The 25911-nt window shown below is 42.7% G+C and overlaps 1 protein-coding gene across 1 annotated transcript in view; it reads right to left on the reverse strand.

Moving 5' to 3' along the window:
• Window positions 1–25911, reverse strand: part of RELN (reelin) — a 1304886-nt gene that overhangs the window by 636862 nt on the left and 642113 nt on the right. The window contains exon 11 of the mRNA XM_069229640.1: window positions 7381–7526. Within this exon, the coding sequence (XP_069085741.1) occupies window positions 7381–7526 (146 nt within the window). The remainder of the gene's footprint in view (window positions 1–7380; window positions 7527–25911) is intronic.

Genomic DNA, 25911 nt, shown 5'->3' on the forward strand with positions numbered 1-25911 from the left:
CAGGGATTCTGTGCGCATAAATCAAAACCAAAAATCTTAAATTCTTTATGGGTACCTTGTTTTTCACATGTTTTCATATGGAGGGCAATTGGATATCGTTCATCCTCCTGTTTTATTGCTCTCCAGTGTTCGGAGATTCTCACTTTCAGGGGACAAATACTGCTGTCCCCATTTATCTTTCCACATTTGCAGGACAACATATATACTACAAATTTGGTATTGCAATTCAAATATGATCTGATGTTATACTCCTTGCCATTAACATCCTGAAAGGTCTTTTTCGCTTGCCAAGCCCCTTTGCACATGGCACAGGAGCCACATTTATAAAAACCTGGGTTGTGAAGATCAAGCCAACTGGATTTGATTGTATCAGACAGATAGCTTGGGCTGAGAATATTATTAAGTGTACAGCCTTTTCTATATGCTACCTCTGGCTTATTACCAATGTATTTATGAAGAGTTCCGTTCTTGTGTGAGCACAGCCCAATGTTTCTTCATGATCCTCAATAGTTTGTGTGAGTTATCAGTATAATCTAAAATTATCCTAACTTTCCGAGAGTCCATATTTTTATTCTCCTCACCTGTAAGACTATGATGCAATAGTGTCTTGGATCTAGATATTTTGGAGGCTTTACGTTGTGATCTTATTACTACATCCTCCTGATTTGCATATAGCTGGGTCCAAAGTGGGGTGGCATGATGAGCAAAAGAACAATGGATTAAACCCAGATCTGTGACTGGGGGTGAGTGTTTGCATTGTTCAGCACTCCGTCCATCATCCTTTTGTGTTGCTATTCTTGAATGGGGCCATTTGATACAGGAGGGGAAGGTTTACACCTGGGATGACTTACAGAATATGACAGCGGGGCTTATTTCTAGATTCAGGTTCTTCTATCTTTCTTGACTCTTTCCAATCCCTCTCTTTTCTCTAGCTCTCTCTCTCTTTAGGGTCTCATCAGCTATACATTATATTCACTGTCTGTTGCAAAACATATTGCTAGCTTACAGCCATTGACCTTAACAAACTGGCCTCCAATTGTTTGAACCCCCTGGGGAAATGCCAGATGGAATAAATGACCAATCCGGCCCTGACCAATATGCTAGTGCCCATTAGTCCTTTTTCTAACTGACATGATCTCCTGTACGCACTGACTTAATTTAAGAACCGATAAATGAATTGACTTAGTACACTACCAGACCCTCAAATCTTTACACAGGTTAAAAGTTGTTGGATCTCATATTTTTCCATAAAGTAGATCATGTATACCATTGACAATTGGGTAGGCACCCATGAAAACACACAATAATTTGGTAATTGACAGTTTTATGAATGTTTTGACTGGATATCAATTTGCAAAATTATTCAGCAGGAAAGAGCATTCAGTACCCCCATTTTGAACACGTCTCAACATATTTACACAGAACTGGTTGATATTGGCAACGTGCATCCATACATGTCCACTTAAACGGTAATGCTACTAAACATGCTTAACGGACCATGCATACTTTTTCCGCCTGCGCCATGCTCTCCCACAACAGAGCTGATATTCTAATCTCTCGGAGATTATACAACATGCTTTGTCAATGTTCATCACTTCACAAGAATCATAAACATTTTTTTATAGTTTCCCGTGGGGTGCGCACCATCATGCGAGGGACATCGTGTGAGGCGGTACAAATGTTCCCATGTGACACACTCTTATGGCATTAAAAATAAAAGCCTCCTTCAGACAGAAGCAATTAGGTTCGATTCAAAATCACTTAACACAGACAACCAAAGTATTCACATTTAAATTCATACTTTAATAGTTTTATTTGAATTGGAATACCATCCTGCATCTGAGAAGTGGATTTCTATGTGAAATTAAAAACGTTAGTCTGTGCATTTTTGTGCAAATTAATCTGATCTCCAATAATCTGAACTCTTTCGAGTTATGAATTGATCTGCTGGGGAAGAAGAAATGACGTAACTGCTCAGCTGTAATAAGGTATTGTCGTGACATCATAATGGCTATGCCAGAGCCTGCAGCCAGAGTGAAAGGAAGGTCACAGAGTACAAATATGGCTACAGTGTAAACTATGAAAATTAGAATTGTTTTTATGTTTTACAGACCTGCTTTTCTAGAAGCGGAAGTGATCAACAGAAGCTGAGTTATAAAAGATAAAATAGTTACTTTCAGGCCATTACATGGAATCTCTGCATGCTTCTTCACAATCTGAACTACAGCAATTGTTTAATTTGTCTTACTTTAAATTGATACTAATATACATTTTGAACCAAATTACAAACTGATTTTTGGCGTGTTCAGTTTTGCTTTCATTCTTCATGTGTGCAATCGTACTATCTCTTCAAGGACATGACCGTTTGTGGAAAGGATGATGGAGGGGCCATTTAGCATGAAAATAATATTGGAAGTCACCTCTGAGCTCCATGACTTTATAAAGGAGCTCATCTTTTGGTCTTGGTCCTCTATGTGGTCATAGCATTCCAAGTTGACTTGCAATATTGTTATCATATACAGTAATTTAATTTCATGTAAAGGGCATTTACAGAGCTCTCTGTTACCAGGGAATGTCCTGGTGCTCTGCCCCTCAAGTGTTGACTGTCCAAGGGACCTTACGATTAGTCCTGATTAAAAGCTATGTTTTCAATTTTTCCAGAACTGGAAGGTGGCTGAAATGTTCCACAAGTCCAAAGGGAATTTGGTCCAAGCTGAAGGTCCTATGAAAGAAAAGGACTTGCCTCCCATCCTGGAGCACCGGATCCTTGGAATTTTGGCCAGAAAATGGTTAGCTGAATGCAGCAGTCTAACTGGGCCATAAAAGCAGATCTTTGCTTTACAGTACCCAGTACCGGACTGATGGGAAAACCCTATATACTAGCAGCAAGGTCTTGAAAAGGATCCTCTTCCTCATGGGAAGCCAATGCAACATCCTTAAATATGGGGAAATGTATTATCAAAGGCAGGCCAAGAAGAATCTCGAGCTGCTGCATTTCTGACCACCTGCAATACTTTACCTTATGTAGAATAAATGGGAGTCTGCAAACCCTGTAATAAAGCCTGTCCCTAATTTCCTTATTATAAGCAATATGTGACATCTGCAGATGCCGGTAATAAAGAAATGATGCAGATGCTCAACTGTCTTCTGACGTCATAGTACTTGATACCAGAACCACCAGCCAGAATAAAAGGCAGGTTACAGAAGGTAATTTAAGCGGCAGAAAAGGAATTGGCTTTTTAAAAAAGAAAAATCATCAGCAGAAACCAGATATTTATGGCATCATGCTTTATTCCACAGAATAGTTCATTGAGAGAAAGTTAAAATATCTGAATGTGCCTAAACAATCTGGGCCACAGCGTCTTTTTTACCTGATCTACATTAAGCTGAATGTAATATCTATTTTCAAAAATGAATAACTACTTTTAGTGTGTTTGATTTCACAGTACAAATTCTGTGTGTATTCTTCGTGTCTACAATGAACATGAAGGAGAAAGCCCCAAAGGATTGAAGGCTTTTCTGGGAAGGGGGATAGTGTGACCATGTAGTATAACAAATAAAATACTTTAAAAGGATATTGCAAAGAGAAACATTTTAAGGCATAGGAAAAGTGGGCAATTGCCCAGGGCCCCTATCTTCCAAGGAGCCTCCTGAGAAAGTGATTTTTCTCTCTATTTTACCGTTGTTTCTCTATCTCAACCTTTTTCACTTTTTGTGTGACCCCCTTTTCTGATAATTTAACATTTAATTCAATGTTGTTTTATATTTTGCAGGCTTGAATTAGAAGAAAAAGGGTAATAAACCTCAACATTGATCTGAGAGGTGCCCCCAAAATATCTATTGTCCAGGGGCTTAGACAATCCTTAGGATTACACTGATTGCAAGTTACCATGTGAGTTTCATGACCTTAAAAAGGATCTAGGCCTTCAGTCGTGTTCCTCTATATGGTCATGGAACTCCTCTGTGACTTGCAATACTCTTTTACTCTTTTAATGTACAGCTGTGGGTATTTTATCCTATATATATTATTGAGAGCATTAATATAATGGCCAAAGCGCGTTTCATGTATACAAACTGGAAGAGGTAACTGGCATAGCACAGTGCAGAGTGAACACCACTTCTAAAGTAATACACATATACCAATAAGAGACTGGGGAGACCCAAACAGAAACTGTTTACTACAGAAGGGTGATAAGGGGTCAAGGTGGAGTCATTCCATAAGGTACAGGATCAGCATGGAGTATGGCTGATTGTAGCCTCAAATATTTTCTTTAATAGACTCATCTTGCTTCTGATTCGGTCAATGTGTAGACTGGTACTACACTAAAATACGGACCATTTTGTTCTTTCTAACCCTGGTTTGAATGGTCCCGTTTGGCCTGTTGGTGGAGTTGTACTGATAAACCTGACCTCAATGCAGCTCCAATCTACACAGGGGAATAAATGCAGCAAACAAATGCAGATTATCAGACAGACACCTTTTAGCGCAGCTCACAGCTTAGAAACAGCTCATTGCTGGTGTTCAGGCTCAACACATGGTGAGGCAGTAGGCCTTTGGTCCCAGTGCTCATAGCATGGAAAGGCATCTCACCCTTCATGGCTCAAATCGCATCAGAGGTTGCCCAGAGGGATGTTCCATAATTTGCCCGATGGGCTCATTTTCAAGGATGGCTATTAGAGCATTGAAGCTTGCAGGGGAGAGAGGACGGGGATTTGCAAAATGTCATGTCTTTGAAGATGTAGACCATTCCCAAGATGGTAGCTTTTCTCTATCTGAGATGGAGCTCATCGGTTTCCTGTTGAATCATATTTTTGGTAAGAAACACGTTTCATTCATTTATTATTTATTTTTGTTGTGTTCTGTGCCCACTTGTTATAATTTTTGTCCTTCATGTTTTGGTCTATTTGTAGCTGGTTTGCTGCTTGGATTCTTGTTCTGCCAGAAATGTAGCCCTATATTTCCACCAGTTACCCTACATCTAATCTATTCTATGTTTTTCACAGGGCTGGATAAGTTCACTTTGCTCTCTCTGTTTCAACAATACTGAGATGCAAGGTCTCTACTGTAATAATAATGTGAGCTGATATTTTCACCAAGTGCTGTTTACTTTCTAGGGCTCCTTCAGTTTATGTATATACACCCAGCTACACAGAATACATCTATATACGTACAAATCATCAGTTTACAAAGGGTGACACACAGTCAAATATGTGCATCCAATGTTTCCTAGATCTTTTATGCGGTGGGGGAATTAATCTTCCCCCCAAATGAAATTGCATTCACTAAAGAAAGTATGCTGACAAGTATGTGTACTGTGTTTTGACATCTAGACTCTTTAAAGAGCTTTTACAAGGCTTTAGCATATTTTTTAACAGCATGTTTCATGTATTCCTACAAGAACTTTGAAATATAATATCACATGACTATGTAAATATCGAGGGGCTATTATTCAAGAGACTGGGAAAATTCCATAGCCTTGGTAATAAGTAGTTGTTTTGGTCATTGTTGTTTGTTTTTTAACATTTGATTTTCTGAATAGTGGGCCTCAGTTATGTCACTTAAGGCCTGATTTAGAACTCGGTGGACGGGTTACTTAGTCACAATGGTGACGGATATCCCGTCCGCTGAAATCTAAACCCCATTATGTCCTATGGGATTTAGATTTCAGCTAGTAACCCATCTGCTAGTTCTAAATCAGACCCTTAGGGCCATATGTACAAAAGCTTTTTCCCATAGACACAGAATGGGTAAAATCCTTTGGTACATCTGGCCCTTAGTGCCTTTCCTCAGTCGACCCTTAGATTTGTGCACAGAACAGAAGCCAAACAACAAATCTATAACTAAATAGAACAGCACCTATAAATGAGTCACTGCTACTGCATATTATAGAAGACATTAAACAAGGGGCTCTGCTGTATTTCCTAGATTATGTATTCCTTGCAACTATAGGTAACTTGCATGGGGCACACTATGAACCAATAATCCCTATACTCTATGGGCACTAAACTGCAGCTCCATCAAGTCATTATTGTTATTAAATCAAATGAATACATAATTTGTTTAATGTCGTATCGTTTGACCTACATCTTGCATCAAAAAGCTGAGATGCTAATTTTTTGAGTATCTGGAAACAGCTGTGTCTTTTCCCTAAATGTCCCGCGTCCTGGCTAAGTGACCAAGAAACACTACCCTCCAACTTCGGATAGATAGCGATCCCAGCTAGAGAATTTCTAACTACAGAAAACAATGGACATTGTTTTTGTGACCTAAAAAGGGAGAGTTCTGTAACTCATTTATTGTTAGATTGCACTCTCTTTCTAGGTGAAATGGAAAAGGTTATTGCGTCTCTTTGTGAAGAAGTGTGGTACAAGATTGCCTTCTGAAGCACAGGCCACTTTATTTGGTATGAGGCCATTCGATATAGTAATTTCAACTGCATGGTGTATCCAGCTTGTTCAAATAAAGGTGTTTTAATGTAATTTAGTGATTTTAGTGTATTAAGCAGAAAAGATGATTTGAAATTAGGCTAGTTAACTGTCACATTGTCATAATACTATTCATTTGTATTACTGGTCCACAGAAAACTAATGAAGAAAACTACAGATAAATTCTTGCTTTTTTAAATGCCTATATGAATTTGAAAATATTAACGTAAGTATTAGACTTGGTTGTAAAAGATATGTATTTTAATACCGTAATCTCATGTTGGATAACGACATGACTGTAGATGTATAATTCTGTAAGATATATTTCTTGGAAATAATACATTTTCCTTTGTTTACCTATACATAAATAGAACAGCACCTATGAATAAGTCACTGCTACTGCATGTTATGGAAGTTTACAAGACATTAAACAAGGGCCTCTGCTGTATTTCCCAGATTGTGTTCCATCTACGGCTAAATTGCATGGGGGGCGGTATGAACCAATAATCTCAAGACTTCATGGGTCCTAAGCTGCCGCTCTGTCAAATCACTAGTCTTGTTAAATCAAAAAGGCACGTATGTTCATTAATATTGTATATTTGCTCTTTCGTTGGGCCGTGCCTATCACACAACAGGGCGTGGCTTGATAGAATTTATGAAATGCAGGTAACCCAGACTGGCTCAACCACAGGATATTACTTAAATGTAGATTTCTGGCAAATGGACCAGCACCTGTATTCAGCTAAAGGTGCCACACCTGGCAAGTATGTATGGGTTGCTGAAAGAGATAGTAAGACCACTTAATAAAGCACATGATGCACACTTTCTGCCTAGCATTATGTCTTAACTTAAGACCACGTCATTCCTTTACCCCAGAGAAGGTGCACTGGTCCTTTTGGCTTTTTAAGCACTATGTGAAGTCTGTCAGAAGGACAGACAGCGAGAGGGACTCACCCAGAGGGCTGACTCTCAAACTCTTCGGCCCATTGCTCCTGGATATCCTCAGTGGACAGGTCCACATCCCGTGTCGTGGCAAAGTTGAACTCGCTACCTTCTGTGCCATGAAAGTAGATGGCGTTACCGTCTGATTGGCAGCTATGCTGTAACAAAAGAAAAAAGCAGGCTGTTAAATTCAGTTCAGCGAAGGGAGCACTGGGGTCACTGCACCATAATCACAGGAGGAAACGGAATTAGCATCCTCTGTCCTTTGACCCCCTAATGATATCTAACATTACTTTGAAGATTTCCCATCACAAGAAGTAACACCAGATTGCGTTCGCGCCTGATGAACACAAGTAATTGAATACAAATGTAAATTCCTAATCTTGCAGTACAAGATGAAAACTATGAATAGACAAACAGAGTTGTGATCTCTGCTAAGCTTTCTCAATGCCCCTGCCATCAACTACTGTGCCACCAAATTGCTGCCCTGGTATGTGCAAGGAGGAAAGGCAAAAATGTGCACACATCCCCAAATCCATGGGTTCTAGAAACTCGGCAGATGCCTCATCTGAGATGGCCGTCTCCAGAAATTGGTGCCACCAGAGGAACTACATGGATTTGAAGTGTCTACCGTTCACTTCACCCATGAACGAGGAAAGGCTTGTCCTGTGCTTACGCATCAGCTCAAGAGAATTAATTTTTATAATACACAATAACCTGCATATCTTCCTGTTATTATTTCTTTTGCATAATCATGGCCATGCAGTAGCTACGGATCACAGATCAGTCTAAAGTGCATGTATAGTCTTTATATTGCAGAAGAGCATTAAAGAGGTCTGAAAAAGCACTGAGTAGCACTGGAAAAGGTACCTATAAATTCACTATCTCATAAACATTAATATATAATGGACTTTAATCAGTTTTCTATTTCTATTACAAAAAATCTACCTGGTTTCTCATACAAGACCAAATCAACTCCGCTCCTGTTCAAAAGAAGACTGACGAAGTTCTCCATACATGACATGCCATTTATGTGTGTTAGATACCAACAATATAGTTCCACTTAAATTAGGATTCATTCAATCTTCTGTGACCTTTTGCTTACAGAACTGGAATTAACATATCACGTTGAATGGCCAGAGTGATATTGAGTACTGTCCCTCATTGTGGGACTTCACAATTCATCATAATTCATTGAAGCCACCCACAGCACCATCACCTCTCTTAATGCTGTGCTCTCTCCACTCTTCTAATAATCTTTGTGTCACTGAACCCATTGAAGAGGCTCCTTGTCATACCATATTCAGGCCATCCACATAGCAACAACACAAACGGCATTTTTTACAACATTTTCTGTGTAGAACTGCCCCTTGGCGGTTTGCTCACAATGTCACACAATCATTGGTCTTTAAACTGTGGTGCAGAGCCCCCGGGGGAGGCATGGAGGTCTCAGAAGGGGCACATAAGTCCACACACTCTCAAGTTTGTGGGAGTCCATACATGCCAAGAGACCCGATTCAGGTGGGAGACCCCAGATTTTTGTAGCCCAAAATAGCTTTATTTTGGCAGTCTGCCAGCTGAACTTGCCTTTCCTTCAATAGAAGTCAATGGGGGGAATACATTCTCCTGATTAGTCTTTCAAAACCCCCCACTTTCCTCTTCTAAATGTATGCGAATCCCACAACAATGAACTCACAGTTTTCTTTGATGTATTTTATGCAATGTATTTTTGACTCTGTGTGCTTTTGGGCTTATTTTTTAAAGACAGTTAGCCTTGTAATGTAGTTCACTCATTCCCGATGTAAGCAGTGCTAAGTGGGAAAACATTTGAAACTCGGTGGTAAACAGAGGTGGATAGACAAACTGTTTTGATAAAGAACTTTGCAATTCTTTTTATAGGTCTCTACTGGCTTTTAAAAACCTGATTTACAATAAAAACATATCACAGTGTCACACTACTGGGGTCATGGCAATGTGTGTGCAGAGAGCTTAAGTTTGGATGTGCCTTGAACAGGTAGGGCTTTGATGTGGGTAGGGCCGCAGCGGGCACATGATTACGTTTTAAGATTGTGGAATGACTTGGCCCTGAAACTTAAATATAACTTTACATAAAATCACCTGTATTCATTTTCAACATGGCTTTTATGTCTGTTTACTTTAATTGTCAGTCGGGGATCATTGAGGGAGCTCTAGAACACAGTTGAAAGTGCTTTCTTCTTATATTTACTGTTTCAATATGTATTGATTGGGGCAAACTATCAGCTTTTGGTGATTTTGCAATCTGGGACGGATATATGTACATTGTTTGATTTGAATGTAGATCCTTCTGAATTAAAAAAAAAGCGAGGGAGACAGGCACACACTGGGAGTACTATATGCAACCAATTTCACCCTTCTGTCTTGTTTGGTACCTAGTCGCTGGTCATTGTTGATTTGATCATCAAAGTATCACAAGCCGCTCAGCATCAGCTCCAGTTTTTGGGAAAGTCAGGTATTGTACAATTTGTTTTATTAAATGAGCTAATGAGAGAGTGCTGTGGCATGCACCAATTTTATTTTGATTTTTTGTAGTTTATTAACTGTTTTATATAAGGCAGTCCTAGACCCTGGCAAGGAAGTAGTGGAAGGGATATTTTATTGTACTGGACTTGTGTTTAAGTATGAGCAGGAGTTTGACACACTGCTTCAGCCTCTCAAAATCTCACCCACCTTGTTGCCATTGCCAAAAACACTTCAGCCATCACAAAAAACAAGCACCGGAAAAGACAATGAGTCTCACCTTTGGGACATGGGCTTTGCCAATGGTTTTAGCAATAAGGTACTGTATACAAATGGTATATTTTACTTAAATAAAAAATTGAAATTTAACATTTGTAAACACTCTGCTTTATAGCTATTCCGTATTGTAATTGGTATCGCCTTTACTAAGTATTGACAAAGCTAAGAGGTCTCGGCTCTAAAAGGCTGAGCTGTTGGATGTTTCCATGCTTCTGTGGTGCAGGTGAGCTGAGTCACATTTGTGGGATGGTGGTCATAAAGGGGCCCGTTTGAGAGCTCTGAAGCTGAGGCCGAAGGCACTGACTCAGTGGGCCACAACAGTGTTCAAATTACATGCTCATCCAATCATTGGCCTCTCTCCAGTACACACGGAGTGATGGTCACATATCTACCATTTGTAAATACCTATTTTAATTATTTACAACAAAATCATTATTGTTACTCATTAATATCAAACTACTAACATGGACTGACAAAGTCAATAGGTCTGGTTTTGCTAGGCAAACGTTTGCTGCTGGAGGATCTGTCTGAATGCAGTAGCAGAAAGCTCACAAAGAGGCACCTAAATGTTGGTCCGAAAGCATGTGATGTAAAGCACAGGGTTGTAGCTCACATGTTTTACTCCACACCTTTAACTACTTATAGAGGGCGGCTCATAGAGCACTAACGCCTCATTGGGAGAGGCGAAGAATAATTGTTCCATATTGTGCACATATTCACATGCAATTCAAAACGTTGGCTCCTGCAGATGGGCAAAACATATTCAAAAGGAACATTTGTTTTTAAAACCTTACCAACAAATTGCTCTCACGGATTGGACGGTTTAGGTCAGAATGTACAGTGACATTCAGAATGCACTATGCCACTTCAAGCATATTTATTTTTTCTATACAGTAATTCACATTTTCAAAGCTCCGAGCTTTCTGAGCACCTGGGGCTATGGTACCTACAGACAATGATAGATCAGTATGGATTATCAATTATTCTTTTTTATTTGAAAGGGAACTAATTGTAGTCGAAGGACAAAGAGAGCCTGCACTGCTAAAATGAGGACCCTTCTATGAATACATTAAGCCCCAGATAAAGGTCAGAGCAATTAGCAAGAGATTCTGTAATTTTACCAGGCCCTGGGCAACGTTTTCCATCGCGATAATGAGGGCTCTCGCCCAAATTGAGGCCTTAGGATGACTGATCTCAAGCCCCACATGACAAGCTCCAACGATGCCCGAAGCTCCCTCCTTCGTTTGGAGAAATGCACGGATTACGAATGTAATGTGGATCATTACTACGTAAGCATCCTGTAGCCTATCGCTCTCAGTCCATAGGTTTATTCTAGCCTGGTCTTCTCTGCTTTACTTTCAATCCTTACAATACCTGTTGGAACCGGATATCCTATTCTCTTCAGCATTTCAAAAGAAAGTCAAAATATGATCTTGTTCCGAAAATGTATTTTGCTTTATCAGACACTGAACATATCCTGTTTACGTTAGGAGGGAAGGAAACGGGCCATTTGTCTGTCAATCATTCTAGAGTCAACATGCTATTTCCAAGGCCGATGGAAAAGAGAGGCTTGGAATGAAACAAAACAAGCATTGGCAACGTCAAAGGCCTGGTTTTAATAGGCCACCTCATGTAAACACAGGCATTCACAAATGGTGTTTTCATGAGCTGCATAGTCAAATTATATTTATTATATTAAAGTCTGCCACATTGGGTTCGCCAGTGCTGGGAAAAACAGAAGCAGAAAAGGAATACTTTTGACATATAGATGATAGAGAAATGAATGTGACGACAACGTGTGCACTTTTCAAATGTAAGGTAGTCCATAATACACTACAATGGAAGCAGTTCCTAGAAGGTGGAAGGATACATCAAACAGCCAATAGCCCCAGGTGAGATAGTAACAGGAAGAGCTAAAGACCACTCTATGTAGATTTGAAAGAACTGGTAACATACATCGTGCAGATAACTATGCTGTGATGCTGTGAGGCAGGACCTAAAAATAAAGGTATTTCAATACAGCATCCAATTGCAATGGTGTTATCTTTGCTGAGGTACCCTGATATTGCCTTAAATGTGATACTGCTCCTTATATACTGGCTGCATTGAATCACTTTGCTGTCATCATTAACCCTAAATCTAGAAAGGTTGTAGTTTACAAGAGGTCTGGTTTAGCTGGTAAAGTGTTGAACTGTGAACTTTGTGAACTGGGTCGCTGTTGTTTTCAATTATTGATTCCAGGCAAAACATTACATGTCAATATTCATGAAATTGTAAGTATATGCAGTTGTAATATAAATATGTAAATAAAAATGCCAATCTGCAATGCACAGCTCGAAAAAATATGAACCGGGGTGTGCTATATGAAATACCTAGCATTTCTCTTGAAGAAAGAAAGTGAAAACCTAAAGCAACCAGTACTTACTTTGAGCCGGTGGCTGCTGGAGGGGCCCACAGCATGTATCTTTAAGCAACAACACTTATTTTTCATCATCTGCGAGAAAAACTCAAACGAGGGAAAGGAGGAGGAAGAGAAAGATGGAATAAGATTGACAACGGCGGAAATCAGGGATGAAAACGAATGTGCAGGAGTATGTTAAGGGGCAGGGAGTGTCTGATGAGAGATAAAAAATGCATGAAGGGGAATCAGCCCCACGCGGCCTTGGTATTCGGCACCACAACCATCTGCAGAGCCGACAGCAGCTTCTGAACAAAAAGTTTCGGCCCATTTCACACGTTAAGCACTGAACGCAGCAGTAGAACTTGCGACGTAAAATATGTGTTTTTGATAAATATTTTGCAGACGTGGCATATTTGGTTTCAAGGCCACCGATTCTACTTCGGACTCCTGTGGCATGTAACCATTTTCTCTGCCTCTCAAGGGGAACCCCTGTGAGATCTCCCTCCCCCTTATTGAGCGGCTCTGTTGTACTAGCAGCTGTAAGTCGAATCACTGCACTACTAATTGGAACCGTATAGGTTTTGTCTATAGTGACCATATTTACGGTGCCGACTCCAGTCCCCTAGATTTCAGCTCTTTGCCGGTCAGTGTGTTTCTGGGGACATCAGCCAAGGTTTCCACTTTGAAACAGATCCGTGTCTCCAGAAAGAATAGGGATGAGCCCGTACCCCACTCTGTGTAGAAGGACAGACAGGGCTGCTTTTTTCAAGAATTCCGAGCTACATTCATTGTCAGATGTCAGCACCGATGCATACAATCTTGATACAAGACTCAACAGGCAACCAGGGGAAATTATGATATGCTCTTCCTGCATGTTTGCCAAGAGATACAACCAACTGCAGGAGTTCTCATTTTTCAAACTCTACCAATTACTGGGGATTTTTAAAAGAATGTGTTCGAGGCTACCAGAAAAACAAGGCAGCAGAACTGTAGGAGGCTGGACTGGCTTGTAGTGAGTACCAAGGGGTACGTGCACCTTGCACCAGGCCCAGTTATCCCTTATTAGTGTATAGGGTGTCTAGCAGCTTAGGCTGATAGATAATGGTAGCTTAGCAGAGCAGCTTAGGCTGAACTAGGAGACGTGTGAAGCTACTACAGTACCACCTAGTGTCATATGCACAATATCATAAGAAAACACAATACACAGTTATACTAAAAATAAAGGTACTTTATTTTAATGACAATATGCCAAAGTATCTTAGAGTGTACCCTCAGTGAGAGGATAGGAAATATACACAAGATATATATACACAATAGCAAAAATATGCAGTATAGTCTTAGAAAACAGTGCAAACAATGTATAGTTACAATAGGATGCAATGGGGAAACATAGGGATAGGGGCAACACAAACCATATACTCCAAAAGTGGAATGCGAACCACGAATGGACCCCAAACCTATGTGACCTTGTAGAGGGTCGCTGGGACTATTAGAAAATAGTGAGAGTTAGAAAAATAACCCTCCCCAAGACCCTGAAAAGTGAGTGCAAAGTGCACTAAAGTTCCCCTAAGGACAAAGAAGTCGTGTTAGAGGAATAATGCAGGAAAGACACAAACCAACAATGCAACAACTGTGGATTTCCAATCTAGGGTACCTGTGGAACAAGGGGACCAAGTCCAAAAGTCACAAGCAAGTCGGAGATGGGCAAATGCCCCGGAAATGCCAGCTGCGGGTGCAAAGAAGCTTCTACTGGACAGAAGAAGCTGAGGTTTCTGCAGGAACGAAAAGGGCTAGAGACTTCCCCTTTGGTGCACGGATCCTTCTCGCCGTGGAGAGTCGTGCAGAAGTGTTTGCCCGCCGAAAGAATGCCAACAAGCCTTGCTAGCTGCAAATCATGCGGTTAGTGTTTTTGGACGCTGCTGTGGCCCTGGAGGGACCAGGAGGTCGCAAATTGGACCAGAAGAGAGAGGGGACGTCGAGCAAGACAAGGAGCCCTCTCAGCAGCAGGTAGCACCCGGAGAAGTGCCAGAAACAGGCACTACAAGGATGCGTGAAACAGTGCTCACCCAAAGTCGCACAAAGGAGTCCCACGTCGCCGGAGACCAACTTAGAAAGTCGTGCAATGCAGGTTAGAGTGCCGTGGACCCAGGCTTGGCTGTGCACAAAGGATTTCCGCCGGAAGTGCACAGGGGCCGGAGTAGCTGCAAAAGTCGCGGTTCCCAGCAATGCAGCCCAGCGAGGTGATGCAAGGACTTACCTCCACCAAACTTGGACTGAAGAGTCACTGGACTGTGGGGGTCACTTGGACAGAGTCGCTGGATTCGAGGGACCTCGCTCGTCGTGCTGAGAGGAGACCCAAGGGACCGGTAATGCAGCTTTTTGGTGCCTGCGGTTGCAGGGGGAAGATTCCGTCGACCCACGGGAGATTTCTTCGGAGCTTCTGGTGCAGAGAGGAGGCAGACTACCCCCACAGCATGCACAAGCAGGAAAACAGTCGAGAAGGCGGCAGGATCAGCGTTACAGAGTTGCAGTAGTCGTCTTTGCTACTATGTTGCAGGTTTGCAGGCTTCCAGCGCGGTCAGCAGTCGATTCCTTGGCAGAAGGTGAAGAGGGAGATGCAGAGGAACTCGGATGAGCTCTTGCATTCGTTATCTAAAGTTTCCCCAGAGACAGAGACCCTAAATAGCCAGAAAAGAGGGTTTGGCTACCTAGGAGAGAGGATAGGCTACTAACACCTGAAGGAGCCTATCAGAAGGAGTCTCTGACGTCACCTGGTGGCACTGGCCACTCAGAGCAGTCCAGTGTGCCAGCAGCACCTCTGTTTCCAAGATGGCAGAGGTCTGGAGCACACTGGAGGAGCTCTGGACACCTCCCAGGGGAGGTGCAGGTCAGGGGAGTGGTCACTCCCCTCTCCTTTGTCCAGTTTCGCGCCAGAGCAGGGCTAAGGGGTCCCCTGAACCGGTGTAGACTGGCTTATGCAGAATTGGGCACATCTGTGCCCAACAAAGCATTTCCAGAGGCTGGGGGAGGCTACTCCTCCCCTGCCTTCACACCATTTTCCAAAGGGAGAGGGTGTAACACCCTCTCTCAGAGGAAGTTCTTTGTTCTGCCATCCTGGGCCAGGCCTGCACTACTAATTGGGGTTAGCAGCAGCAGCAGCTGCAGTGAAACCCCAGGAAGGGCAGTTTGGCAGTACCAGGGTCTGTGCTACAGACCACTGGGATCATGGGATTGTGCCAACTATGCCAGGATGGCATAGAGGGGGCAATTCCATGATCATAGACATGTTACATGGCCATATTCGGAGTTACCATTGTGAAGCTACATATAGGTAGTGACCTATACGTAGTGCACGCGTGTAATGGTGTCCCCGCACTCACAAAGTTCAGGGAATTGGCTCTGAACAATGTGGGGGCACCTTGGCTAGTGCCAGGGTGCCCTCACACTAAGTAACTTTGCACCTAACCTTTACCAGGTAAAGGTTAGACATATAGGTGACTTATAAGTTACTTAAGTGCAGTGTAAAATGGCTGTGAAATAATGTGGACGTTATTTCACTCAGGCTGCAGTGGCAGGCCTGTGTAAGAATTGTCAGAGCTCCCTATGGGTGGCAAAAGAAATGCTGCAGCCCACAGGGATCTCCTGGAACCCCAATACCCTGGGTACATCAGTACCATATACTAGGGAATTATAAGGGTGTTCCAGTAAGCCAATATAAATTGGTAAAAATGGTCACTAGCCTGTTAGTGACAATTTGGAAAGAAATGAGAGAGCATAACCACTGAGGTTCTGATTAGCAGAGCCTCAGTGAGACAGTTAGTCACTACACAGGGAACACATACATATAGGCCACAAACTTATGAGCACTGGGGTCCTGACTAGCAGGGTCCCAGTGACACATAACAAACATACTGAAAACATAGGGTTTTCACTATGAGCACTGGGCCCTGGCTAGCAGGATCCCAGTGAGACAGTGAAAACACCCTGACATACACTCACAAACAGGCCAAAAGTGGGGGTAACAAGGCTAGAAAGAGGCTACTTTCTCACACAACCCCCCCCCCTCCAAACGAAGGACAATAAGGCTAACCTTGGCCAGTTGAGACTTTATTGTCTAAGTGGTGATAAGTAGAGAGTAGCTCTGCAATAGACTGGTTACTCCCTTTATCATCCACTATATGGTTACTTCCCTGTGGGGATGTAAACCACCCTGTTTGAAGTTTTTTAGCTAAGCAACAATGTGAAGATGTATTATCAGAGTTTCTATCAGTAAGTTTTAGTTTAGAGCAGTGGGAATTGTCCACTGAACCTATTTGTAGTGATGGAAATGCCAGATGGGGATGCTGTCTCAATAAAGCCATAGCTGGACAAAAACTTTGTCCATATGGCTGGAAGAGAGAACAGGGATGCTGTTTCTCTTGAGTTGGAGCAGGGCAGGGATGCTGTCCTATGAGCTCCACACTAGGGCAGGGATGCTGTCCTACGTGTTGTGAGGCAGTGCAGAGTTTCTGCACTAAAGTTTCTCTGGGAGGGTTGGAGGGATGCTCCATGTTAACTAAAATGGTGCTCTTTTTCTCACCAATGTTAGTTATCCCACAGAGAGGTACTTCTACCTCAGGGAGTACAGCTTTGCCAGCTGATGTTTCCCTTGGAACAGGTGCCACCCCAGGAGAGGTTTCTCCCACCACAGGAATGGTATCCTGAATGGTAGGGTGGTTAGGGGATACTGTGATACCCTTTTTACCTGTTGATGGAGAGGGATCCTGAGTTTTCAGGCCTTCTCTCCTTTGCTTTTTCATTTCAGTAGAAATGAGAGGGAACAATTCCTCAGGGATGCCCAGCATGGCTGCATGGGCATAAAACTCTACATCAGCCCAACCTGAGGCCTCTAGGTCATTACCTAAGAGACAGTCTACAGGTAAGCTAGGTGATACCACCACCTGCTTAGGGCCAGTAACTCCACCCCAACTAAACTGAATTATAACTAAGGGAAGAAACTTAGTGGAGTTATGGACATCAATAATCTTATACTGTTGTCCAATGATGTGTTGATCAGGGTGCACTAGGTTTTCAGTCACCAAAGTGATACTGGCACCTGTGTCCCTGTAGGCCAAGGCCTCAACACCATTTATTGAAACTGTCTGCCTGTACTTATCCATTGTAAGGGGACAAGCAGCCAGTGTGGCAAGGCCAATGCCACTAGGTGTGACAGAAACTGTCTTGGGACTGACTACCCCAGTTTCTATGATGGACCCATAAGTGAACCCAACTACACCCTTTGCTTGACTGTTGCCAGCAGTCCCATCACTAGTACCACTACTGCTAGGGGCACTAGAGCTTGATGTATTAGTGGTGGTAGGCTCAGGGGGTTTACCTGGACAGGACTTATCCCCTGGCCTATGGTCTCTGTTTTTACACACAAAACACCAAGGCTTTTTAATGTGTGCAGGTTGGGAAGAAGAGGAAGAATTTGTTTTATCCCCACCCTCTGAAGAGTGTTTAAGATTTGAAGTGGGATCTTTGGTTTTACCCTTATCCCCATGCTTATCTTGAGATTTTTCACCATCTTTCTTCTTATTGCCATCTTTGTCACCCCCTGTATGAACTTTTCTGTTCACCCTTGTTCTGACCCATTTGTCTGCCTTCTTTCCCAATTCTTGGGGAGAGGGAAGATCAGAGTCTACCAGGTACTGGTGCAACAAATCAGACACACAATTATTAAGTATATGCTCTCTCAGGATTGTGTTATACAGGCTTTCATAATCAGTAACTTTACTGCCATGTAACCACCCCTCCAAGGCCTTCACTGAATGGTCAATGAAATCAACCCAGTCTTGTGAAGACTCCTTTTTGGTCTCTCTGAACTTTATCCTGTACTGTTCAGTGGTTAAGCCATACCCATCCAGGAGTGCATTCTTAAGAATTTGGAAATTATTAGCATAATTTTCTTTCACAGTAAGGAGCCTATCCCTACCTTTTCCACTAAATGATATCCATAGGATAGCAGCCCACTGCCTTTGAGGGACATCCTGTACAACACAGGCCCTCTCAAGTGCAGCAAACCACTTGTTAATGTCATCCCCCTCCTTATAAGGGGGAACTATCTTGTGCAGATTCCTGGAATCGTGCTCTTTTGCAGGATGACTATGGGGAATACTGCTGCTGCCACCATGGGTTTCTAAACCCAACTTCTGTCTTTCCTTCTCTAGTTCAAAAGACTGTCTATCCAAATCCAGCTGTTGCTTCTTAAGCTTCAGTCTGGTTTGTTCCACCCTCAACTTATTGAGTTCCCTCTCTAACATTCTGTCATCAGGGTTGGTGGGAGGGACATTCCTAGATACAGAGGTATGATGGGAATGAACAGAAGGAGACCTGTCCCTTACAGAAGCCACCCTAACAGCTTGGCTAACAGAAACATTACTACCAGTATGGTGAGAATAAATGCTTTTGCTATGATGTGAGACAACACTATTTGTATGGTGTGGCTCATCATCATTACCAACTATGCTAGACTGTCTAGTAATGGGCAGGCTAGGAAGTTTCTTTCCTGAATCTTTTCCTGGGGGAGTCCGTGAATCAGATTGGGAACTATTAGGTACTTTTTCAACAGATGGGGCACCTATAGCCTTATCTTGTTCTCTAAGCATGTTAAGTAACAGTTCCAAGGAAGGATTCTTCCCTACACTCAAACCTCTCTCTATGCAGAGACTCCTTGCTCCTTTCCAGCTAAGGTGATCATATGCAAGTTTGGACAGATCAACATTTTGGCCTGTGCCAGACATTTTTAGAGAGAGTTAAAGTGATAGAAAAAGAGAAAAAAGTTTTCAGAACTTTTTAGAAAGACAGAAAAAAACTTTTAAAACTTTTAAGAACTTTTTGAAAGTTTAGAAGTACTTTTCAGCACTTAAAAAAGAGTGAAAAGAGGAAATGCAAAACTTTTTGGCTATGTGTATATACACTGACCTTGTTTTGTATATTTTTCTCTTATAAAAGTACAATGACAAGAGTGGTAAGTAGTCTCAAAGCACTTATCCCACCGCTGCACAACCAATGTAGGAGGCTGGACTGGCTTGTAGTGAGTACCAAGGGGTACTTGCACCTTGCACCAGGCCCAGTTATCCCTTATTAGTGTATAGGGTGTCTAGCAGCTTAGGCTGATAGATAATGGTAGCTTAGCAGAGCAGCTTAGGCTGAACTAGGACACGTGTGAAGCTACTACAGTACCACCTAGTGTCATATGCACAATATCATAAGAAAACACAATACACAGTTATACTAAAAATAAAGGTACTTTATTTTTATGACAATATGCCAAAGTATCTTAGAGTGTACCCTCAGTGAGAGGATAGGAAATATACACAAGATATATATACACAATAGCAAAAATATGCAGTATAGTCTTAGAAAACAGTGCAAACAATGTATAGTTACAATAGGATGCAATGGGGAAACATAGGGATAGGGGCAACACAAACCATATACTCCAAAAGTGGAATGCGAACCACGAATGGACCCCAAACCTATGTGACCTTGTAGAGGGTCGCTGGGACTATTAGAAAATAGTGAGAGTTAGAAAAATAACCCTCTCCAAGACCCTGAAAAGTGAGTGCAAAGTGCACTAAAGTTCCCCTAAGGACAAAGAAGTTGTGTTAGAGGAATAATGCAGGAAAGACACAAACCAACAATGCAACAACTGTGGATTTCCAATCTAGGGTACCTGTGGAACAAGGGGACCAAGTCCAAAAGTCACAAGCAAGTCGGAGATGGGCAAATGCCCCGGAAATGCCAGCTGCGGGTGCAAAGAAGCTTCTACTGGACAGAAGAAGCTGAGGTTTCTGCAGGAACGAAAAGGGCTAGAGACTTCCCCTTTGGAGGACGGATCCCTCTCGCCGTGGAGAGTCGTGCAGAAGTGTTTTCCCGCCGAAAGAATGCCAACAAGCCTTGCTAGCTGCAAATCGTGCGGTTAGTGTTTTTGGACGCTGCTGTGGCCCTGGAGGGACCAGGAGGTCGCAAATTGGACCAGAAGAGAGAGGGGACGTCGAGCAAGACAAGGAGCCCTCTCAGCAGCAGGTAGCACCCGGAGAAGTGCCAGAAACAGGCACTACGAGGATGCGTGAAACAGTGCTCACCCGAAGTCGCACAAAGGAGTCCCACGTCGCCGGAGACCAACTTAGAAAGTCGTGCAATGCAGGTTAGAGTGCCGTGGACCCACGCGTGGCTGTGCACAAAGGATTTCCGCCGGAAGTGCACAGGGGCCGGAGTAGCTGCAAAAGTCGCGGTTCCCAGCAATGCAGCCCAGCGAGGTGAGGCAAGGACTTACCTCCACCAAACTTGGACTGAAGAGTCACTGGACTGTGGGGGTCACTTGGACAGAGTCGCTGGATTCGAGGGACCTCGCTCGTTGTGCTGAGAGGAGACCCAAGGGACCGGTAATGCAGCTTTTTGGTGCCTGCGGTTGCAGGGTGAAGATTCCGTCGACCCACGGGAGATTTCTTCGGAGCTTCTGGTGCAGAGAGGAGGCAGACTACCCCCACAGCATGCACAAGCAGGAAAACAGTCGAGAAGGCGGCAGGATCAGCGTTACAGAGTTGCAGTAGTCATCTTTGCTACTATGTTGTAGGTTTGCAGGCTTCCAGCGCGGTCAGCAGTCGATTCCTTGGCAGAAGGTGAAGAGAAAGATGCAGAGGAACTCGGATGAGCTCTTGCATTCGTTATCTAAAGTTTCCCCAGAGACAGAGACCCTAAATAGCCAGAAAAGAGGGTTTGGCTACCTAGGAGAGAGGATAGGCTACTAACACCTGAAGGAGCCTATCAGAAGGAGTCTCTGACGTCACCTGGTGGCACTGGCCACTCAGAGCAGTCCAGTGTGCCAGCAGCACCTCTGTTTCCAAGATGGCAGAGGTCTGGAGCACACTGGAGGAGCTCTGGACACCTCCCAGGGGAGGTGCAGGTCAGGGGAGTGGTCACTCCCCTCTCCTTTGTCCAGTTTCGCGCCAGAGCAGGGCTAAGGGGTCCCCTGAACCGGTGTAGATTGGCTTATGCAGAATTGGGAACATCTGTGCCCAACAAAGCATTTCCAGAGGCTGGGGGAGGCTACTCCTCCCCTGCCTTCACACCATTTTCCAAAGGGAGAGGGTGTAACACCCTCTCTCAGAGGAAGTCCTTTGTTCTGCCATCCTGGGCCAGGCCTGGCTGGACCCCAGGAGGGCAGATGCCTGTCTGAGGGGTTGGCAGCAGCAGCAGCTGCAGTGAAACCCCAGGAAGGGCAGTTTGGCAGTACCAGGGTCTGTGCTACAGACCACTGGGATCATGGGATTGTGCCACCTATGCCAGGATGGCATAGAGGGGGCAATTCCATGATCATAGACATGTTACATGGCCATATTCGGAGTTACCATTGTGAAGCTACATATAGGTAGTGACCTATATGTAGTGCACGCGTGTAATGGTGTCCCCGCACTCACAAAGTTCAGGGAATTGGCTCTGAACAATGTGGGGGCACCTTGGCTAGTGCCAGGGGGCCCTCACACTAAGTAACTTTGCACCTAACCTTTACCAGGTAAAGGTTAGACATATAGGTGACTTATAAGTTACTTAAGTGCAGTGTAAAATGGCTGTGAAATAACGTGGACGTTATTTCACTCAGGCTGCAGTGGCAGGCCTGTGTAAGAATTGTCAGAGCTCCCTATGGGTGGCAAAAGAAATGCTGCAGCCCATAGGGATCTCCTGGAACCCCAATACCCTGGGTACCTCAGTACCATATACTAGGGAATTATAAGGGTGTTCCAGTAAGCCAATATAAATTGGTAAAAATGGTCACTAGCCTGTTAGTGACAATTTGGAAAGAAATGAGAGAGCATAACCACTGAGGTTCTGATTAGCAGAGCCTCAGTGAGACAGTTAGTCACTACACAGGGAACACATACATATAGGCCACAAACTTATGAGCACTGGGGTCCTGACTAGCAGGGTCCCAGTGACACATAACAAACATATTGAAAACATAGGGTTTTCACTATGGGCACTGGGCCCTGGCTAGCAGGATCCCAGTGAGACAGTGAAAACACCCTGACATACACTCACAAACAGGCCAAAAGTGGGGGTAACAAGGCTAGAAAGAGGCTACTTTCTCACAAGAACTTGTTGCAGGAATTGCAGATAACGTTGCATAGTGCCCTTCAACACAAGTAAAGGAAATATAATGCCTATCCAACACAGTGTATATGTGTGCAATGGCTGTGCTTAAGTGTGCCAGAATTATAATACTGATACAGAATACAGTCCAGTTGTAAGCTTTGTTACACTTCATAAAGTGTCATAATCACTACCCAACTCAAAAGTATCTATTTTAACAATTTCAGAAGAATGACATTTTGAGTTAGCGCTCAAAGAATTCACATGTATTCCTTGCTGGTTAAATGTAGATGCTTGCAGTAGGCACACAACCTACTGAACTATTTAGCAACATAGGAACTTGTCTTGCAGGTTACACATGGATCTCTGCAAAAACACAGAAATTCAATATCCTTTCTTAGTACGATACTTGCTTGTTATGGCACGTAGCACACAGATAAATAGGGATGAATTAACATTGCCTTCCATCCTCCATACTGATTCACACAATAACCAATTTCAACTCAGTTGTAACTCCCATCTGCCTAGCCCCATCAATTTTAAATGAGTTCTTAGCATCCATCATTCAAGTCCATTCCACCTCAAGGCCCAAGAGATCTGCTCATGTGGCAAACATGAATGTTCATCACAACTTCAGTGTGAAGGATACCCTAAATGCCCATGAAAAGGGATATTTGTATGACATTTTCAATAAAAAACAATCCTTAAATCAATAATGTTTTGCAAATTATTAAAGAGTTAAACAACCCGAGTCAGAGACCCAATCAAAATTATTATAGAGTGTATAAACCTTAGTTAGGCAGCGACTTCACCAATAAATCTGTTTTTGAAATGTTTTCCTCCAAAATGTAATGTTTATAACACTTGTAAAGCGCACCGGTGCCTGTAAGGTGTCCTGGCGCTGGAAGTAGGCCTAACCAGCTGTGGGATTGCTGCGGACAGAGGTTTTCAGCAGAGGGTACAGCCGAGTCTTAAGGCTCTTTCTGAATGAGATGAGGACTGATAAAGCCCTTAAAGTAACACGCATTGAACTCAAAAGCTTTGCAGCCTGAGCAGAGAAGGATTGTCAAACTTGTCTTTCACGACGAACGTAGGGCACCTCCAGCGAGGTAGTCTATCCACACCTTAAAGACCACTGAGAGACATAAGGATGGACCTTCTGTTAGAGGACTACTGGACCTGTATGGTGAAATGCCAGATACACTATGCAGAGTGTTTTACACATAATCCGTTCCTTATTGGGGAGTCAGTGGAGAGTGTACAAGGGGGCAGTGCAGTGTCAGTTTAGCATCTGCATTCGGAATACGTTCTGCCTGAAGAGCAGCCCGGCAGCTGCGCCAAGGTAAAGTGCTTTACAATAATCCAGACAACTAGGAATGGTAGCCTGGATTACTCTTGGGTGAACATCTTGAGTTATAGGGGCAGGATTTTCTGCAACCACCTCATCAAGGCAAAACAGGTTTAAATTAAATTGAAGAATACCCGTGTTTGCTGTAACTAATAAATCATGTACTTCTCTTGAATGCTTGAGGGCACCTTTGTTAGCCCTCAATTCAGATTACACAGAACCAAGGAGGTTTTACAATTATTGGTGGAATTAGATAACCTCCTGCAACCAAGCAGGTACCCAGCAATATTTTCTTCCCATGCCCTTATAACAGCCAAGAGATCTTCTAAAGAAAGAGTTAAAACAAGAGCGGACTTACCCCGGTACGGGTTAGTTCCTCTGTGAGAAAGCTGCCACTGAGCGTGAACGGGTACAGACTAGTATGCTTTGGGCACGTAAAGGGCTACCTAAAATACTCACCCACGCTCCTTCACATGCGGACATCCTCTGGGAATTAGACTACAGTCCATAATGACTGGATGAACTTTCCCCAGGTACAGGAGGAAAAACAGAAACCTAAAAGACTTGGCTGGTGTGTACTTCACATCAGCCAAGAATTATAACAGGATCTCGGCAATAAGTGCAAAGTGTAAAACACGCTCTTCAGCAAAGATACAATTTCCCACAAACTGCAAAAAAATGCCCACGAGGAAGTAAAAATAAAATACTTTTTTATAAATGCTTTTTTATAGATGTGCTATTCTAGAAAGGTTTAGTAGTAAATAGCCTTTTTTACAGCAAGTCATCTCCGCAACCGATTCACACCAATAGAGACAGCCTGGGTAACCAAAAACCAAAAGAGACGTACACAATAGATCACAGAAATCAATTAAGGAGAAATCAGAAATGGCAGCAATATAGAGTTTAAATTCAACTTGTATATGCAATGCTGCAGAATGTTCAAAACATAGTGGTTACTCCCTCACCCAAATTATAAAACAGCTTGAGACTTCCATGGATTCTATCACCCATCAGGGCTCTTAATATTTACATATTTTTCCGAAAATCCTCAAACTTCATCAGACACCGCAAATGCTCTTTTTTATTGTGCTACATCTCTTTTTACAGCAGCATTATTTCTTGAAATTCCATAACTCAGGGGTCCATTGGACTTTCACAATTCTTTCAGTCATGCTGTATGTGCTACATATTGCTATAAATAAGTTTGCACCCATGTGAAGTTACTCCTCGGCCAGCAACTGCATCATCAATGTCCTAGAAAGAGTTGTTATTATCTGCAATGTTTCACATAAGAATTTGAAAGTATCTTCCCAGAACCCTGATATTTGACTTGCTCAAATGCATGATATTGACGAAAAAGCAAAACATAATGTGACTCTAATAGACACACCGGAATTTACAGTATGTTTGGCATTGCTAATTTCAATCTCTGTTGTCTTTTTAAGGCACTGTCCCACTTCATTTTAATCCTAAATGTTTCTAAAGGGTGCATCATTATTAGTTTCATATTATAAAATGACAAATTTAAATCATTATAAAAGACCTCATCAAATCTCACATTATGTTGTTGGCATTAGTCTATATGTTTTCATAGGCTGCCTAACTTTCCTACATAATGGAGGAACTGTATGTTTGTCCTGCTGTTTAAATGTTTTATTAACACATTAAAGTTCATTTAGGTGAAAACAAAGACAAGTCACGGTTATAACACATACAGTGCTGCTAAATTAACATTCAAAAGCCTGAGCACAAATAAATAAATATGACCCGTGGCATAAAATGTGAGTGGGCATGTGCCCTCAAAGCACATTGAAGTAAACCAGATCCCAACAGGGGATGTGCTTTTTGAGATAATTGCTGCAATCATTTTGTCACAAGTGAA

The sequence above is a fragment of the Pleurodeles waltl genome, chromosome 4_1, assembly GCF_031143425.1.
Source record: "Pleurodeles waltl isolate 20211129_DDA chromosome 4_1, aPleWal1.hap1.20221129, whole genome shotgun sequence".
In the NCBI taxonomy this organism is placed as follows: Eukaryota; Metazoa; Chordata; class Amphibia; order Caudata; family Salamandridae; genus Pleurodeles; species Pleurodeles waltl.